Raw genomic sequence first — 17,831 nt, 5'->3', positions numbered from 1 at the left:
AAGATTTTAATCATCTATGTTTTTAATCTGTGTTCTTACTGCATCTTAGTAACAGGTTACGAATATTAAGCATGATGCCACTGGAGTGGAAGCAGCTTGTAGTAGCACTAATTAAACAGCTGCAAAAACAACTTGTAAAAGTAGGTTAAAACCTTCGAAGAGGTTCAAAGTAAACATCTATAATGCAATATATATATATATATATAATGTTTCAACTTAAGTTGTATGATAAAATAAAAATACTACAATGGAGTTTGATATGCAAGAAAGTATGATGTTGAAAGCAAATTGTTAAGTTACTGAGCTTTTTCATTCTCTTTACCTCCTCTACGTCTTCTTCCATCTGGATCTTTTGTGCTTATGAAGCACTCTATTAGGATTCAACTGGAATTACTGATCGTTATTCAGGTCCATTGGTCCATTTGATCAACCTTTGTTGTTATTATTTATTTTATTTTATTTTCAGTTGTTACAGACGGGACAGGCATGACTGAGGGATAGGAAAGGGAGAAAGAAAGATGAAGGAAAAGGAAAAACAGAAGGGAAGAGGGACAGTGAGAAAGGGCACTTAAAAAGAGAAAGAAGAGAAAAAAAATCTCCTGGATCACCTGTTGAGAGAAAAAGAAGAGAAAACAAGCCAAAAAAACAGAGCAACATACTAAACACAACACCATCACGTTAATCTAGCTAAGTGTAAACAGCAGTAAATACTAAATATTGAATGTTGTTGTGTAGCAAGCAGGACTGACAGCGCATAATATGCTTGGAAATAGCAGCCAATAGAGGTGTAGTTTATGTCTATGAACAGTGAACACCGTGTGCACACCTGTGTGGATCAGCGCGCTTGTATTCAAAAGGTTTCCCCATGTAATGGTCCGCTAGAGGATGTAGAGAGCCATAGCCCCGTTCCCCAGGGCATGAAGCAGGCATGGAGGAGATCCAGGCTCCAGACATCCAGAGGCCCCAGAGTGCGAGAGCCCAAGGAGGACCACCGGAGGGGCATCTGTGCAACCCTCCTGGGAAGAGCTGATGAAGGGTCACCCAGTAGCCACGGAGCAGAAGCTAGAGGGGGCTGTAGTGGCGTGCCCGCCGGCTCTGCCAGCAGCCAGCTGTGCCAGAGGGAACCGAGTTGCAAGCCCGGAGGCCCGAGGGCCCCCTTTTCCCCGGGAAGAGGCCTGACCGAGCAACAAGCACCAGGCCCCGCCAAGTAGTCACCGGGAGTGAGCTGGTACATACCTGAGCGCCCAGCCCCGGACACCAAGAACCACCAACGCACTGATGCCTGAGGGCATCAGTTACCGGCAGGGAGTGTGGTGAGGGGAGATAGGCCTTTGGAGGGCCTGGGAGTTCCCAGAGAGGTGGAGTGTAAGACCCGACCTGACATATAGACACAGACAAACAGGCACACACAGACACAAACATGCATTCCCACCCTCATGCACCCATATACAAATACTCAGCACTCACCCAACGTGATTGATTGGAGAATATCCTAGAAACCCAACAGATATGCAGATATGAATGACTGATAATTAAGAATGCAGCTTAAAAAAATACAGATAGATAGACAGAACCTACTGAAATATTATACTATTATATTATACTCATAACTTATTATAAATCTAAAAAATGAAAACACCCCTTACATTTTTTTTTTTACAATATGCAGAAAATACCATCTTTGATCCTATTGTTTTTTGGTTCAGTTTGGGTTTTTTTTTTTATCTTGACTCCTTTTCCTCTCAGCATCTGAGGCACATTGCCCATCCTTGGACTATGGCAGTCTTTGCTTTGTCATCAGCTATCGACCCAAGAGACCATATCAACATCCTTGCAGCTAAGGCATCACAGATACAGCCTGACAATCATTATTTGTGTCTGATTTACTGAGACACGTCTGTCACCTAAGTGGCATACCACTACAAAAGAGAAGAAGGTTAAAGGTTTTAAAAACCTCAATTATTTGTATTATTCGATCTTTTACAACGTTTTTCCTATATTAAAAAATAAATAAATGGAAAGAGGAATGATTAAAGGTGCACTATATCTACACAGACAGAGACTAATTAAAGGTTTTCTGCACTTTCCAATAGTCCAAGACACAATTCTCACCTTCATTTACACTTGTATTGAATGTATTGAATCAGTCTTTACCTCAAGATTGTGACATTAAGACTGCTGTGAAGAAGTGTTCAAGGGTAGCATATTTTCAGTTCATGTTTTCTATCTTTGAATTTTCTTTGACAGTGGTGATTTCAAAGGAGACTTTCAAGGAGACAGTTTAAAATGGTTTAAGAGATTTTTGAGATTGTAGAGGAATGTTAAATAGGAAGTCAGGCCATTATCAACACAGCTAATATGCACTTTTTTCTGACATCATTAGCCATTTCCAGGTATAAAGGTTCCTTTATCAAACAAATACAGGCACACCACTGAGAGTTAAAAGCTGTCAAAATTCTTTAATCTTCAATAAAATGATCAGCGTGGCTACTGTCTCAGGTGTTGCAATAAAGACACCCAGGCATCAATGATGAAGAGGATTTACAAGGTTTATCAAATGGTCGCTGGTTTGATTCCATCTGGAAATACAGTACAAATCCCATTTTAGGTTTTGTCAAGAATGCAATCTCTGCCAAATCAAACATGTGGAGCGACCCGCTTGTGACAAGGGAGTGGCCAAAAGAAGCAAATTATGCTTCATTTAAACTTCTTCAGGAAATCTACTGTAACCACGATGTAATTGTTAACACCTCTTTGCTATAGCTATAGTGTACATAGTGAATTTTAGCTTAAAGACCTGCTGCACATGACTAATGACTAAATAAAAACTGAGAAAGATGAGAATGCTCTATAAACCTTGAATGCAATTCTAGTAAAACAACAAATCTAACCTTTTTGTTGTTGTGTGTAAAAATGAATTAGATCAGCTGCAGTTCTCCCTATTTACTTTTATTACCTTCTCATAGGAGTCAGTAATGGCTCTCTTATAGTCTGTCACTCCCCAATGAGACAGAGAAAATGCCGTACACTGTACACCTTTATGTCAGTGGCTACAATGTGAAGACAGTCCTGCATATTTAAAGGAACCTGCAACACCCTTTTTGATACTGAAGAGTTTGCTGCAACTGCATTATTATGCTCTGTTAACATACTGTTTAAACTGTATAATACTGCATAAAATAGGGAAATAGGTAAAACCTTGAACATTATTTACCAGTTTCCAAAGCATTTTGTTTAGCTGCACATATTTAGAGGTCACCTTCATGTTCAGATAAATTTACAATGAAAATATTACCTTAGCTGAATCACGCTGTGTCGGGATATAGCCATGTCATGTCCTATCTTGTGCAATGCAGTATACTTGTGTGCTTACATGATGTCTGACAATCCTGCATGCCATGCATGACTTGTACTCAAAAAGGCATGAGATTACCAAACAGCCTGTTGAGACTGACAGGAAGTGAGCAGTCACAATATTGGCTGTCGGTATAAGAACAGTTGTTATTCATCTTATTCATCTGCAGAGATTGAATACAATCTAAACAAGAAGTAAAGAGGTGAAGGTGGGAGGAAATAAAACAGAAACACGCTGTATCTGAGTGATGTTTTACATAACGTAGGCTTTGTGCTACTGGCAGCTTGTCCAAGGAGAGAAATGTTTGGACATTATTATTGTCCAGTGTGTTTGCTTAACATAGGAAATATGTATTTGTGTTATTATTCTGCAGTGCAAAAAAATTCAATATTTGCTATACTTTTTGATACCTTGTAAGTGTTTGCTGTCCCCAAGTCGTTCAGTGCCTTGAAGAGAAAAATGTTTTGCACAATGTCAATAAGACCTTTCTGTCAAGCCCACTGGACTCAGGTGTTGACTTTAACAAAATGACTGAACAGTCTAACTTCAGCTTATGTTCCAACATAAATCATTCCCAGCTGAAATGTTTACCTGACATGCTCTATCAACCCATGACCTTGCCAGGTATTACTTCTATCATTGTTGCTTTGATTATGTATGTCTGGCACACTGCGCTTTGTTATCTAGAACATCAAAATCAGCACGGTTGTTTTTCATGTCATAAACAACACATGGATACTAACACATGTAATCCCCCAGTTTCTTACACAAAATATGCTAGAAATGCTCTTAAAAGACTAAACTACATCATGGACTATAAAATATGTCAGCTTTTCAATACAATACATACACACTCAAAATTAAGACATTTTCTACTTTATATGTCTATTCTGAAGATATCCATTAATTTATTCTTAAACAACAGGGAAACTTTAATGAGCATTTATTTTTTGTTCCTTTGCCTTCTCTATATTAGGACATCTGAATGCAGGAGAGTTTCTTCACATGTATATTCCTGATTGGTTTCAATTACTTGATAAAGGTCATGTGCAATAGAAATTAGAGATCTAATGTAGACCTAATGTAAATACATTCTTATCATTATTATTGTTGTTGTTGTTAAAAAACATTTATATTTCCCATAAATTGCTTATTTTGACAGAAAATCCAACATCCCAGGAATATGAACTTTTGTTTTCTCTAGTTGTCGTTGTCCCTTGAAGTGAATCTCATATAATCAAACTCATTGTCCTTCCCATCATTCCATTAAAGTCTGGAGAATGAAAAACCTACCAATTACTCTCAGGTTATATTGAAATCCTGATGATACACAATGTTCTTTGCTGCTTGTTAAAACCATTTTGTTTCCCAGACTGTTTTGACAATTACATTTAAATGTTTTATTGAGATAATTTTCATTGAGCCAATTTAGACAAGGCTGGGGTAAGAACAATTAAAGAATAGCATATTAATATATGTACAAGAAAAACAAAGTGTATTGTCTTTGTTTGTAACCCCTAATGTAAACCCCCAAGGACAAAACTATATATTTAGATGCTATATTTCTTTTAATCTATCCATTAAAAGCCAATTCAGCAATCTCTAAGAAAGAATAAAAACAAGACATGCATTGTGTAAGTTGGAGAGGGGCAATGCTAGGCTAAAAGCATTGATTAAGATATTTTACATAGCCTGCTGAAAAAAAACATTATTAGAAAGCCAAACAATGGCTAATTACTCTGCACTAATGTGCAAATGATGCTCTTCAGCAGCACTAAAACACTCAAATCACTGCTCAGCCTTATGACTGTTAGTTCTCTTTTTTTCAATATATAGTCTCGAAAAATATTAAACTTTCAATAATGAAATCATTTAACACTCTTTGAACTACAAATAAGTTTGAAGAATAAAATAGGAAACACAGGTCAAATCTATTACTAGAGATGTATTAACTTTACGTTTGAGGGAGATGCTGCTACAGCCTCAAGGGAGTGAAACTTTCCCAAAATTTGATGTACTGAATTATGAAGCATGAGTGTGTGTTGGAAAGTGTAGTTTCATTGCTAGAAAGCAGTGAGCTTAATTAATAACTCATTAATAACAAATCGCAACACTAGGGAAATGAAGCATAAAAGCATAATAGGAATAAACTAGAACAATGAGGTAATAATTCAGTAGTTTTTGGATTATATTACAAAAAATATGAATACACATTTCCATTTTAAAATCTTCAAGGAATCATAATTGGGCATGTTGATTAATTTCTCAGTGTTTCAATGTAAAAGTCACTTTTAATGCAGTCACAGGTATGACTGAAATGCTTCAATTGATAATGTGAAGGATGGTTCACTCAAGTGAAAAACAGCAAGCACTAATGCTCGGTATTTAGACAGGCCGAGGTGGGGTCTTCTCGCAGAGCGAGAGGTCACAGAGAGATCACAGTGCCAAAAAAATGTTTTCTATGTCATCACTCTGAAAAAAAAATCATCTCCCATGAGGCATGACAGATCACTCACTCAATTATTGTAGCAAGCACCAAAGATGCCTGCTTGCCCCTGCTGAGGCTGCACACCTGGGTCAAAAGACACAGCTGCATCAGTCATGATTGCAGCTGCTTAACACCACGGGGCTCAGCTCAAAGGTGAGTTTAACCCTGCTAAAGAGGGTTCTCTGCAGAGAGCATAATGGCTCTCTTCTGAGAAGCTAAATATACCAAGTAAATGGCCAGATTAATTCCTATCATTAAAATAAGAGCTGTGAATGTCAAAGAGTCCTTCTTGGCATCATTTATGCTTTAAAAGTTGGCTAAATATTCTGAACAGTGCATGAGGGGTTAAGACAGCATAAGACAATGAGATTTAAAAACGTATCAGCAGACTCATATCCACATGATACTATTTGATAAGCTTTTGAAAGCACTAGTATGCAATATTGCAAAGAGTTACACAAAGCCAGTAGAGCCTTTGTTTTGGTGTGAATACATCACCGTGAACTGTTGTCTAGCGTCACTTCAAAGCAATTAGGCCGTGAAGTCTGAGTTTAATTTCGATTAAAACTCCACAAAGTTGTATAACTGCATCACACAAGACATCAGAGCACAGAGGGGAAGAACATCAGAGAATGTTTAATTAAGCTATTGTTCAATTCTCTGTGAATAATATATGTTAAATGAATACATTCACTAAGAAAAAAAGTGGATGAACTATAGCATGCCGCAGTGTGAAGCTAAAGACCACAACAATGCAATTTTCTTCTTTCTCTCTGATCCTGTTGGTGTCTGCGTTAGTGGCAACTTACACGGCATTATCTTCTTCCTGCTGGGCTCCCTATTAGAAAATAAAATTTGTTTAGGTGCCTTCAAACCCAATTAGTGACCAAGATAGAAGGTTTCCAAAGTGTCACTGTACGTGTAAAAAGGTTGAGGCAGAATCATCGATTTAGGTGGGCTTGATTAAAGAAAAGCAAGAGGTTTTTAGGAAGTAGCATCAGAAGACCTGTATAGTTTGTTTCATGTTTTTTTAAATGAATTGTTTGATTTGAATACTAGTAGGACAGAAATGCTGTTAGACAGTTTACACAATGACACAGCTCTGGTTTCCACGGATAAGTGTCATTCACATCTGTTAAATTGTCATCTGACTGTTGACAGTGGATAACAACCACACAAATGTGAATTGCTGCAGTTAAAGGACACTTTCAACTATAATCTGCTTCACATCCAACCCGACCTGAAATAAACAGAACTCTGCAACAGAGATTCTTTCCATAACACAATGCCTGTTTTTCAAACTCTGTTCAATGAAAATAGGGTCAACAATATACTTTACCTTGTTGGGTTTCTGATATAAAACTACATGACATTATAAATTTGGATATAGGAAGGAGGAAAAATCTGTTAAAATCATTAAAAGTTGTTTGCAGGTGTAAATTAAACAAAAATCTTATGGTTTTAAAGTAAAGGATTTGACTGTTTTCTATAGGTTATAGTTTGTATTGAGACTCTAGTATTTTAGTCAAGTGGTTCAAAGCACAGACTGTAATTAAAAGATGGATATAGCGACCATGATGTCACGCATTAGTTAAGGACGTCTGGTTGTGAAACACTAAGCTGTTTGCCTTCGCCTTTACCATCTTGAACATGATGAGCAAGGGGAGGAGTTGTTTTCACAACCAAGAGTGTCGTGTCCCTGCTGGCCAATGGAAAGAATGCACTTCTGGAGGCACCTCTACAGCGGATCCAGGTTTTTAGACTTGAAAAATTTGTCCATCATTTACATAATCTATTGTTTCTAATAGTATATTGGTCAGGTAAAAAGACAAATGACAAGACACAAAGAAAGAAATGGTTTACCCAGTTCTTTTAATGAGCAGGAGAAGAGGACTGATGGTTTCATGCTGTCACGATGTAATCAAAATCAACACAGAAGGAAAATCCACACAAGTAAACAGACAGCACTTAATTTGCTCAGGGTCAGAGATGCTGTGAAGGGGGAAAATAAACTCAGAATAAAATAGCAATTTAAAAATGATACAGCAGACATTCACTTAGCAACATGTTTTAAAGAAAAATCCAAGCTCAGGTTAAATATACCTCTGCTCTGTTCATTTACAGTCATTTGATTCAGCTCAGCTCCTAGCACTACATCTAAGTCAGTCACTGTGGTTCCAGGAAAAACCCTGTGAATGTGTAGGTCAATACAGCTCCCGAAACCATGCATTTCATTTCAATTTAATAAGGTGTCACTGTGGTAAATGAGTGTGTCACATGCTGGGAAGTGACTCCTTCAGTCTGTAAGGAATTATCGTGGCTGGTCATGAAGCATACATGGATTTTTAATCACAAATTCTCACATGGAGCTGTTAAAAATGGCTATGTCGATTCTGATATATGTCATTTAACCAGATTGGACAAATAATACCTGCAGTCTGACAGGTTTAACCAAAAGAATGCCTTAGTAACAGCAACACTTTTTACTATATCATTTCTATCTTCCAGTCGACAGGAAAGCACACATAAAGAAGCAAACAAGCACAGGGATTCAATAAGAAGAATCAATATACTTTGTCATAATAGTATACTTCACCCGATTGTGACCCCCATGTGGGTGGCTCACTACAGTTTATCACAATAATGACCCTGTCAAGCATTCACAGAGTTTAAAGTAATTATTTTCAATACAAATGCCTGATCGTGTGGCACGTCTGTGGAATTTACGGGAAATAATTACTGTAAAAATCGGACGCTGTTTTTTTAAGCAAGGACAGCAATGGATTTCTGCTTTCAATTGTGCAATGGTCTGACAACATTCAAAATATAGATGGGTTTGTGAAATTGATATGGTTTTCTTATGCGTTGCAAAACTGGTCTTTTTTCTGTGAAAAAATCATCAATATCGTGCTTTAAGTTGCCTGATAAGCCCTCCTCTATAGTGCAACTTCTCCATTATATTGTCATCCTCATGATAGTTAACATCCATTTTCTAGTAATTCCACTATTTCCAACTTTTCACTCTGCTGAGCTACATTTAAAGCTGTGGATCCAGAAGAATCCAGCAGTGTCCCGTCTGCTCCATTCATCAGTAAAGCTTTTACAATGGGTACACAGCCGTGCTGGGCAGCCAGGTGTAAAGGTGTGGCATTTCCATAATTTAAAGCATTGACATTTGCGCCATGGAATATCAAGTGGAGGACACTTGGAAAACTCACACTTTTACAGGCCACATGTAGTGGTGTCCATCCTTTACTCTCCTCTGTGACATGTGGGTCGGCCTTGGCTGACAAGAGTTTTGCTACCAAATCTGGCTTACTCTGGTGACAGGCCAGGTGTAGTGGAGTCCATCCGTTCTCACCTCTTGCATTTACACAACCACCCTGACTCTCCAGTTGGACCAGTGTTGCTTCATGTCCCTTTAGGGCAGCCAGGTGCATGGGGGTCCATCCCTGGATAGTAGTGGCATCTGGGTTGGCTCCGTTTGACAACAGCTGCCTACATATGCCTGTATGACCCTTCAGAGCAGCCAGGTGAAGTGGAGTATTCCCTTTGCTGTCTGCAATGTCAACAGTCGCTCCACTCTGTATCAACTGTCTGACTACTCTGTTATGGCCTTCCTCGGCTGATAGGTGAAGAGCAGTGCACAGACATTTGTCTGTCGCATTGGGATCTGCTCCATGAGTTAGGAGGAGTTTCACGATACTGAGATGCCCGTAGATGGAGGCCAAGTGGAGCGGTGTCCTCCCGTTTGCCTTCTCCTGTTCTACGACAGCTTCCTGCGATTGTCGCAAAAGCAGCAGGCGCACCACAGTTTCATGTCCATTTTGGCAGGCCAGGTGGAAGGGCATCCAGCCGGTTTTTTCCTGGGCATTGATGACAGCACCTTTGTCCAGCAGGAGTCGAACAGTCCTGTCATCGCCATTTTGAGCTGCAAAATGGAGTGGTGTCCAATCATCCTCATCTCCCAGGCTCCCATCTGCGCCATGTTCCAGCAACAAAGAGATGATGTCATATAGCCTGTTGAAAATAAGTTTCATTGATAGAGTACATTACAACTTAAAAATAAAACAGTCCTACACTTCAGAAAACTACATAATGCCACCTCATCAGGATCAAGACAAGCTTGACTTTGCTTAAAAAACATAAATAGTGGGGAAACGTGGACAAATCACTACATTATACTTTTGCAGTGACCCATGCCTACCAGATGTGGAACAAGAGTCAGAGATATCATGAAGTGCATGTAGTTTTGCAATCAAGCAACTAGAGTAGAGACAATGTTGCAGTTTTCAGGGATGTTTGGGCAATAGTTCAAGCACACTTAATCACTTAGATGATTTTTTGATCTCTGTGCGTGTGAACACTTTGTTGCATACGTGGATAAATACAGTTTCAGGAAATACATGTTTACTGGATATTTATGCCTTTCTACCAATCAATGCATAAATATTTTTGCACAAATGGGATGCCATAAATAATTTTAACATCAAGATTATTATAACATTTCTCAATATTTGTAAGAGTTTTATAGATACGGTATAATAAAAAGACAATGACAGCGATACTGAATCAATCTTTTCCTTTAGTTCTTAGTAAGAAAGCAAAAACTGTATTTCCCTCATTTTCAGTGCTTCTCTTAAACTTTGAAGAGAAGAGCAGGAAATCTGGTAAACCAAGGATCAAAATAGGCAGTTGTTAGCACAGCATTGTCCCTTAGTTGCTTGAAACTGATCTAAGACAACATACATAGGCTTATACATACCTCTGCAGAACAGCAATAAGAAGAGGAGTGTAACCTTTGGCAGTCGTACAGTTGACTTCGGCACCCAGATTCAGGATGTGCTCGACACTCTCTGAATCACCGCTAGCTACTGTGCAGTGAAGGAGTGTCTTTTTGCCGGAAAACTGTGAGGATACGTGTTCCCTTCTCACAGACTTCCTGAAACTGCCAAAGTCTTTTTTTGATAGCATAGAGAGAATGGCCTCCTTGTCATACTGGCCATCTGTTAAATAAAAAGAAATTTGCATTATACAGCTTAGTCTAATGTTAATGTCTCTATTTGAAGCTTTTGTAAGCCAACTTTTAAAGGGATGTAGAGCTTTTGAGTACTAGTGTTGAAGATGCAGTGCTGTGCAAAAGTCATTTTTTAAAGTGGCTTTCTGAAGGTCTTTTATAGTTTTTCTTTGGACATTGGCTGCTTTTTCACCTAATTTCAGTCCAGTCCATGTACCTGACCATTTTAACACTGACCTATGAATCACTCAAGGATAGTAAAGAAACCTAACTCAAGGGATGAACCAGTGTTGTGTCTACACTGTATCTTTAAGCACTTTAAGTTCTAAGCCTGTCATCGCAAAAGCAAGAGAACACATTTTAACATGCGTTAAATAGTATTTTTTTTTACCAAGAAGCAAGTGTGCATTGAGTGTAAGGAGCAGATGGAAGAGAACATGGGGAGGTGGAAGTATAGCTTGAAAGTCAGTAAAAGCAAGATAGAATACATGTGTGAATACATGTGTTGAGCCTTTTTTTGGCCATGTGCAAAGATGCAAATGTCCCAAAAGTTATAAAGTGGATATTCTGGAGGAAGGCTGTTAAAGGTGGAGTGGCTGCTCAGGAAAAAAAGACACAACACGGAGAAGATTCATGGGTATTGTGAAGGCAGACATGCAAAGGGTTAGACTGATGAAAGAAGGACATGAAATGATCCACTGTGGGGAAGTGAGTATCTACAGCCATGTGTAAAACACGGTTTCTGCCTGGATTTCAGTAAGTGGTGTTGGGGACCTTTTTGAAACTGATTAAATTATGAATGCAGAAAAGTAGCATCAGATCCACCATGAGCCACCATGACTTTAACCCCCCATGAAGTAGTCTGAAAATAATCTAATTGCCAGCTTTTATGAGCGTGACTATGGTGCTAAAAAAAATGCCAGTGTGTTTTTTAAAAAATACCTGGACTGAAAAGCACACAATGGAACACAATCAGTGATGGATTGGCCTCCTCAGAGCCCGGACTTCAACATTACTGCAGCAGTGTGGGATCATTTTGATAGAGAAAAGAGAAAAGGCAGCCAACATCCAAAGAAGAGCTCTGAATGACCTACAGGAAGCCTCAAGAACTATTAAATAAATTACAAGAAAGCTGTCTATGAGAGTTCAGGCTGTGTTGAAGAATAGTGATGGTTGATTTTCACGCTTGTTAGAATTGCAGAAACTCTTCAATCTTTTTGCATGAAGTAATGTATTTTCTGGGTAGGTTGTCAGTCATCCAGGTCGTCGTAGTCTGATAATCTAATTATAACAGACTGTAAAAGTGAAAAGCATCCTGACCTATTATTTTAATGTTGTTCGCAACACTGGGTCAAAAGCATCAACAACGCATTACTGTCTCCTCCCCTGAACAACAGCTCCTCCACTCTATTGATTGTATTGACTCTATTTGTCAGTGTGAAAGGTGATGGATTTTTTTTTATGTGACGGCACTGTAAGCATCACTTTTGAAGTGTCAGCCCTGCAAAAATGATATTGAACTGAACATTTCCACCATGCTCTGAGAGCTGGTTTACCTGAAGGAGAGACTGACATCTCGGTATTAGTGATCTAAAATGGAAACAAAAGAAAAGAAAAGAAAACAAAGGTTAATGGTTGTGATATCAGTCATCACAAGTGGCTTACAAGCACAATAATTAGTTATCGCGTGAGCTCCAGAGTTAAACAGAGTAATAAAAACTGACCACATTATTAATCTTATTTACACAGAATATTAGAAAAAATTGTTTGTGTGTGTGTGTGTGTGTGTGGGGGGGGGGGGGGGGGGCACGCTATTTCATGCCTTGAAAATTTGTACAGAACTTCAAAGAAGGGACTGAGACCTACCCTAAGCTAGAAAAATCGTTTTAAATTTCCATTCAGTACTACCATGACTTTTATACTTTTGAAATAATCTGTAGGTTACTAGACTGACTGCCATGAAGCGTCCATATTTTTTCCAGCCATTTTAACCTCTTATCCAGTTTAGGGTCATGGGGGCAGGTGGGTGAGTGGGTTAGAGGTTATCAAAGATAGCCCTTTCAAGTGTTAGTAACGTGTCAGTTTAGAGAATGGTGGTTTTCATTTTGGCAGTTGTTGTTTTTTAATGACCCAAATTAGTTTGTAGGATTTTTAACCACAGTTGAGGTGGCTGCTGGATGCGTTCTCCACTAACTCTGTTGGTTAATCTTATGATCGATTTTGTTGTTGTTGTTGTTGTTGTTTTTTTGCTTTTGAAGGAGCCGGGGGTGGCAGAAAACACTTGAAAGCAACTGGCTTTGAGGGCAAATCCTACTAAAACTGGCTCCCTTGACTCCCCTGACTTTTCATTTGGTGTAACACAATTGACATTTTAATCGGCCCCAGATGTACATTGTGCTAATTAGCGAACGCTAGTGAACATTATAGTCAAACTTACTATAATACCACTAATCTGCCCTCAAAGCTGGAGTAGATACAGTGCATACAACAGAGCAACTAGAGTGGAGTCTAAAGAGTGGAGTCAAACAAACCTTTTTCACTGATGAGAACAGCCAGGGATAATTTGCTTTCTGATCCGCATCTCCATTTTTGCCACTGTGAATTGGTCCCGGGACCTTAAAGACTTCGCTCAAAGCCTCCGTTTGCTTCACAAAGTCTGCACACAAACAGCAGAAAGAAAATCTTTGAATTGGCCTGTTCAAGTTAATGTAGTCACCAAAACCCAGTGAGGACTGCCCCTCTACAGCATGAATGGTCATCCAGGAATCGCAGGAGAATTATTTCATAGATACGGTACTAATTGTGGAGAGATTTGCGAACACGACAAATTGGACAAGGTGCAGTTTATGAATAAACATGGAGGTGATTTGTATTCATCAGCATGACTTCTCAAGTCATGAGTGTTTCTTTAAACAATGGTGACCCTGCTTCTTATTATGTAAATGATGAAAACCTCATTTGAATGTATGTATTTCACTGAAGCATTATAATGTGTTCCCTGGGAGCACATCATTGACTTTTGACTTTAAAATTACTTGCAAAGCTGAAAGGAACAACTTGACTATTTGTTGTTTATGCATTTATTTTTCTGAGTTCAAACACTGGTCTGATGAAACTGATGTGCACTAGTAATCTTATTAAAATCTGATTGCTGTGGCTCTGCTCTAGATGCTCGAATGCAAAACTGCACGTAGTGCAGGATATCTCTAAATCTTGTTCCACGTCTGGCTAGTAACCTGGACTGCCCTCTCCAACAAGTTTTACATTTAAAACATTTAAATTCATAAGAAAAAGCCCAAAAGCATCCTTTTGCCGCACCTGAAAACGGTGGCCTCTTCCTGTGATCATCGTCCCAGCACTGCTTCATGATGCTGATCATCTGTTCACACTCAGGAGGCCTCTGATCGGGTATCATAGTCACACAGGGCCTCTTCCCCTGCGACACCTGTAAGAGCACTGTGGTCACACTGCAACCTGCATCCAGATTTAGATGTAGATGAGCACATGCAGTAAGCAGTGAATGGAGCAAAGTGAACCTACTTGTTTGATGGCTTTTTTCAAAGTGTGTGTAGGGCACTGAGCCAAAGTATTCATTTGGGAGAGTGTAATTTTCTTCTTCTACAAATGATTCCTCTGATTATCCCTCTAATGTTTAAGTTCTCACATAAAAATAGCCACACTTTTAACCTCAAAATCCGATTATTTTTCTCTAAAACATTGTGGTTATGAATCCTTAGTGGCTTATTATCAATGTGGTATTGGTCTAGACATACCAAATGAATCATTGTGCTTTTAACATGTTTGTGGGTTTGTGCGTCATTACCATACTAAGCTTACAGACAGTTACTGTCGATATGCCAAGTTAAGATAACAACCTCTTGGCTTTGACTTTACTTTGAAAGCAGTATAAAGTTGATCTAATTCTGTAGGAAGACATCTGGCTTTTCTAACTCGTCTGACTTGCCACTTCAAAATCTTCACAGACAATTGTTTTCTCAGAAGGAAATGTCTAATAATGGAATCATGAGTACTAATTAAGCCAGTTTACCCCAAAGCTCATTTTGGTGACATGTTTTAAAGCTTCTGCGAGTTTTGTTTCATATGTTTCACAATGTTATTCACATCATTTAAGAACTATTTCTAAAAACACTGAAATGAAATCCCTTCATGTTTATGCAGTGTTACATAATTCCTTTCTAAAGAAACGCCTATTAATCATGGAATGAAGATGGGATTCATTTCAAATGAATAATTTCCTACCTGCATACGGTTTCTGTTGTGTCAGAATTTCCCACATCACAATTCCAAAGCTGCAAATCAAAGCAGAAGGAAGCACTTCAGTCCTGGCGTTCTCATTTTGGCATACTGTGTATTCATTGAACTTTGTGGATGTCCTCCTCACACATAAAAGGCATTGAAAGCTCTTTTTTGTTCAATGAAAAGCTTTTCAGCAATGAAAAATAAATAAATAAAAGTGCAAAAACGAGTGAGTGATATACATCTAATATGTCCCTCTGACTTCTGAAAGATTAAAGTATATATATTGTACAGCAAGGTTACACTGTGTGAAGTGTGAACTGTGCGCTGAATCAGAAAAAAAGCTGTGATTCTGATGGTGCAATTTCAAAAACACCCTTGGCAAGTCACCTGTAAACATCAAAGGTAGTTCCTGGAGGATCGGGGGAGTGAGTGAAGGTCTCTGGAGGAATGTAACTTATGTTCCCTCTAGCAGCCAGACGCTCCATGAACAAGGTCTTGTTCATGCCCTCCTCCCAGTGGATTAAACCAAAATCTGAAATCTTAGTGAAAAAAACCACACATACACACACACACACACACACACAAAACAAGAATAAGACAATGTTATCGAATTAAAATAGAGCGCTCTGCAGAGCTCAGAATAAGCCAGGAGTTCATTTTAAGTTTCCAGAAGTTTACTGACCTTGATGTGGAGATGATCGTCCACAAGGATATTGGAAGTCTTCAGGTTAAGATGGAGTAGTGGAGGTTTCATGCTGTGAAGGAAATTCATGCCCAAGGAGGTCTCATGAATCATCTGAAACTTCTTCGGCCACATCAAACTGTGACTGGCTAGAAGATTGTTCAGGGACCCATTACTCATGTACTCCATCACAAGTGCAGTCACTTCACTGCACATGCCATATATGGGAATTATGTACTTGAATTTCAATTTGGCTATGCTGGACACCTCCTCTATTATTTTCCTGGAATAGAAAAAAAAAGGCTGTGATTTTATTCGAATTTTGAACTTTGACCACTGGAAATGTTTTCTGTGAAAAACATCAAAAGTAGATGTGGTGAGAGCGATGGATACAATGAATCCAATAGTTTTTGTACAATTCAAGATGAAGTCCGAGTCCAATAAGCATTACCAAATGTTAGTTTAATCTTGAATTTGTTCCAGTTCACTGATATTTGCCTTGGACAATATACTGTTTACCTTTTTTAGAATAGGTAGTGATGAATCTCTTGGCTTAAGCCATGTTAATTCTGTAGTTGGTTAATGTTTAACTAATACATATTCACCAATCAGTTGTCATGTCTGGTTCAGAGGAGCAGAAATGTGTGTGATTAATCATAGCTGTGTTGTAACAAGTCCACGTGGTGTTTCACATTGCATTGTTCTGTACAGCCGTTACACTCCTACTGCCAAGTCTAAGTGCTCCCTGTTGCCTGTGATGGTGTTAATTTAGGCCTTCAGAGAGTGCGTGGTGCTATAATATAGTGGGGTGGGATTCGTTGAAAGCTTTGTCATATTACAATAAGATATCCTGGCATCGCAAATGCTAATTAAACGATAAGCTGTGGGCCTTTCCTTTCTATAGACCCAATATTCTTCAAAGTATTCTAACAATTATAACTTAGTTCCCACCTGTAAAAGTTGTTTCCACACAAGGTTGTGTCAAACGTTTTCAACGCACAGTTTTCCCGCCAGAGCTTGACCTTGACCTGGTACACCTCACCAGATTTGCATTTAGCCACCTTGATCCAGTCAGCCTCAAAATCATCCTTCTGGAAGTTCCTGAACTGCTCAGGAGCTCGGTCAAGGCGATCCATGAGTGCAAAGCTCCTCTCTCACACAACCCCTCAAAACAATCTCAGTCTCTAATCCTTCACATCAACAGGGTTTATCTTCCAGATCAACATTGATGAGCAGCACCGCAGGAGCTTGTGTCTCACACAGGGAGAGAAAAAGCCCAAGAACACAGACACACTTTAAAATAAGTGGAGCTAGCTGTGTGGAAGTTACGAGGAGTGACATCCAAACTAAACTACACTCCAGATCTGTGGGCGGAGCTGAGCTGAGTTGTAGAACTTGTTTGCTCTGCAATGCTGCAAAGCTGGTTTTTAGCAGCCGAGACTGCTGTCATTGCTTTCGGTCAATAGTGAAAGAACTTTTTCTTTCTCCTCTGATGCCAAGTTGCGATAATTTTTACATGCCAGTGCACTCATGTTATACCATTCTGTTTAGTGTGTCTGTCAAAACACTAAAACCACCAGAAGTAAGGTGAATGAGACTGAACACATCACTGCAGTGGTCTGCTGGGGGACCTGCGGGTCAAAGAGGTGGTTTTATTATTATGGCTGATCACAGTAACCTTACTGGCTCATGATCCATTCACTTTAACAAGGCACACCACTGACACATATAGTTGAATGGCTCAGTTGCAATCTGAGTTGAAGGATATGCCCATTATTAACACACACACACACACACACACACACACACACACACACACACACACACACACACACAGAGAAAGCTTTCACATTCTGCTTGCTTGTGCTTTTATTTAGAGTTCACTCTCCTGCACTGGTGTTCTTATGCCTGTGTGCCTGTGTGTCAGGTTGCTCAGACATCAGTGCTTCCAAGGCGTCTGCAGGTCCCAGTCCACTGTTGCATAAGAGACACTGATTAGACGATATTCAACAGCTCTGCCACTCAGCCT

At 39.1% G+C, this 17,831-nt stretch overlaps 1 protein-coding gene across 1 annotated transcript; it reads right to left on the bottom strand.

Moving 5' to 3' along the window:
• Nucleotides 1-7,711: 7,711 nt before the first annotated feature.
• On the bottom strand, nucleotides 7,712-17,074 carry ankk1 (ankyrin repeat and kinase domain containing 1). The gene is made up of 9 exons (XM_026193682.1): nucleotides 16,754-17,074; nucleotides 15,803-16,085; nucleotides 15,508-15,659; nucleotides 15,121-15,170; nucleotides 14,179-14,334; nucleotides 13,392-13,516; nucleotides 12,417-12,450; nucleotides 10,609-10,849; nucleotides 7,712-9,863 (listed from the first exon to the last, which is right to left on the bottom strand). Exons 1-9 carry the CDS (start codon nucleotides 16,936-16,938, stop codon nucleotides 8,822-8,824), a joined length of 2,268 nt encoding a protein of 755 aa, XP_026049467.1. The 5' UTR covers nucleotides 16,939-17,074; the 3' UTR covers nucleotides 7,712-8,821.
• Between the last annotated feature and the right edge of the window lie 757 nt (nucleotides 17,075-17,831).

This window comes from Astatotilapia calliptera, chromosome 14, assembly GCF_900246225.1.
Source record: "Astatotilapia calliptera chromosome 14, fAstCal1.2, whole genome shotgun sequence".
NCBI lineage: Eukaryota > Metazoa > Chordata > Actinopteri > Cichliformes > Cichlidae > Astatotilapia > Astatotilapia calliptera.
This window is presented reverse-complemented; position numbering and strand designations above follow the sequence as displayed.

Bases quoted from the DNA above. Each gene is read 5' to 3' on its own strand.
- ankk1 (XM_026193682.1), bottom strand. From the start codon at position 16,938: ATGGATCGCCTTGACCGAGCTCCTGAGCAGTTCAGGAACTTCCAGAAG. The intron at 16,086-16,753 runs GTGGGAACTAAG...TTTCTATTCCAG, and splicing joins TGTGGAAACAACTTTTACAG to GAAAATAATAGAGGAGGTGT. The intron at 15,171-15,507 runs GTGACTTGCCAA...TTTGATTTGCAG, and splicing joins ACTACCTTTGATGTTTACAG to CTTTGGAATTGTGATGTGGG.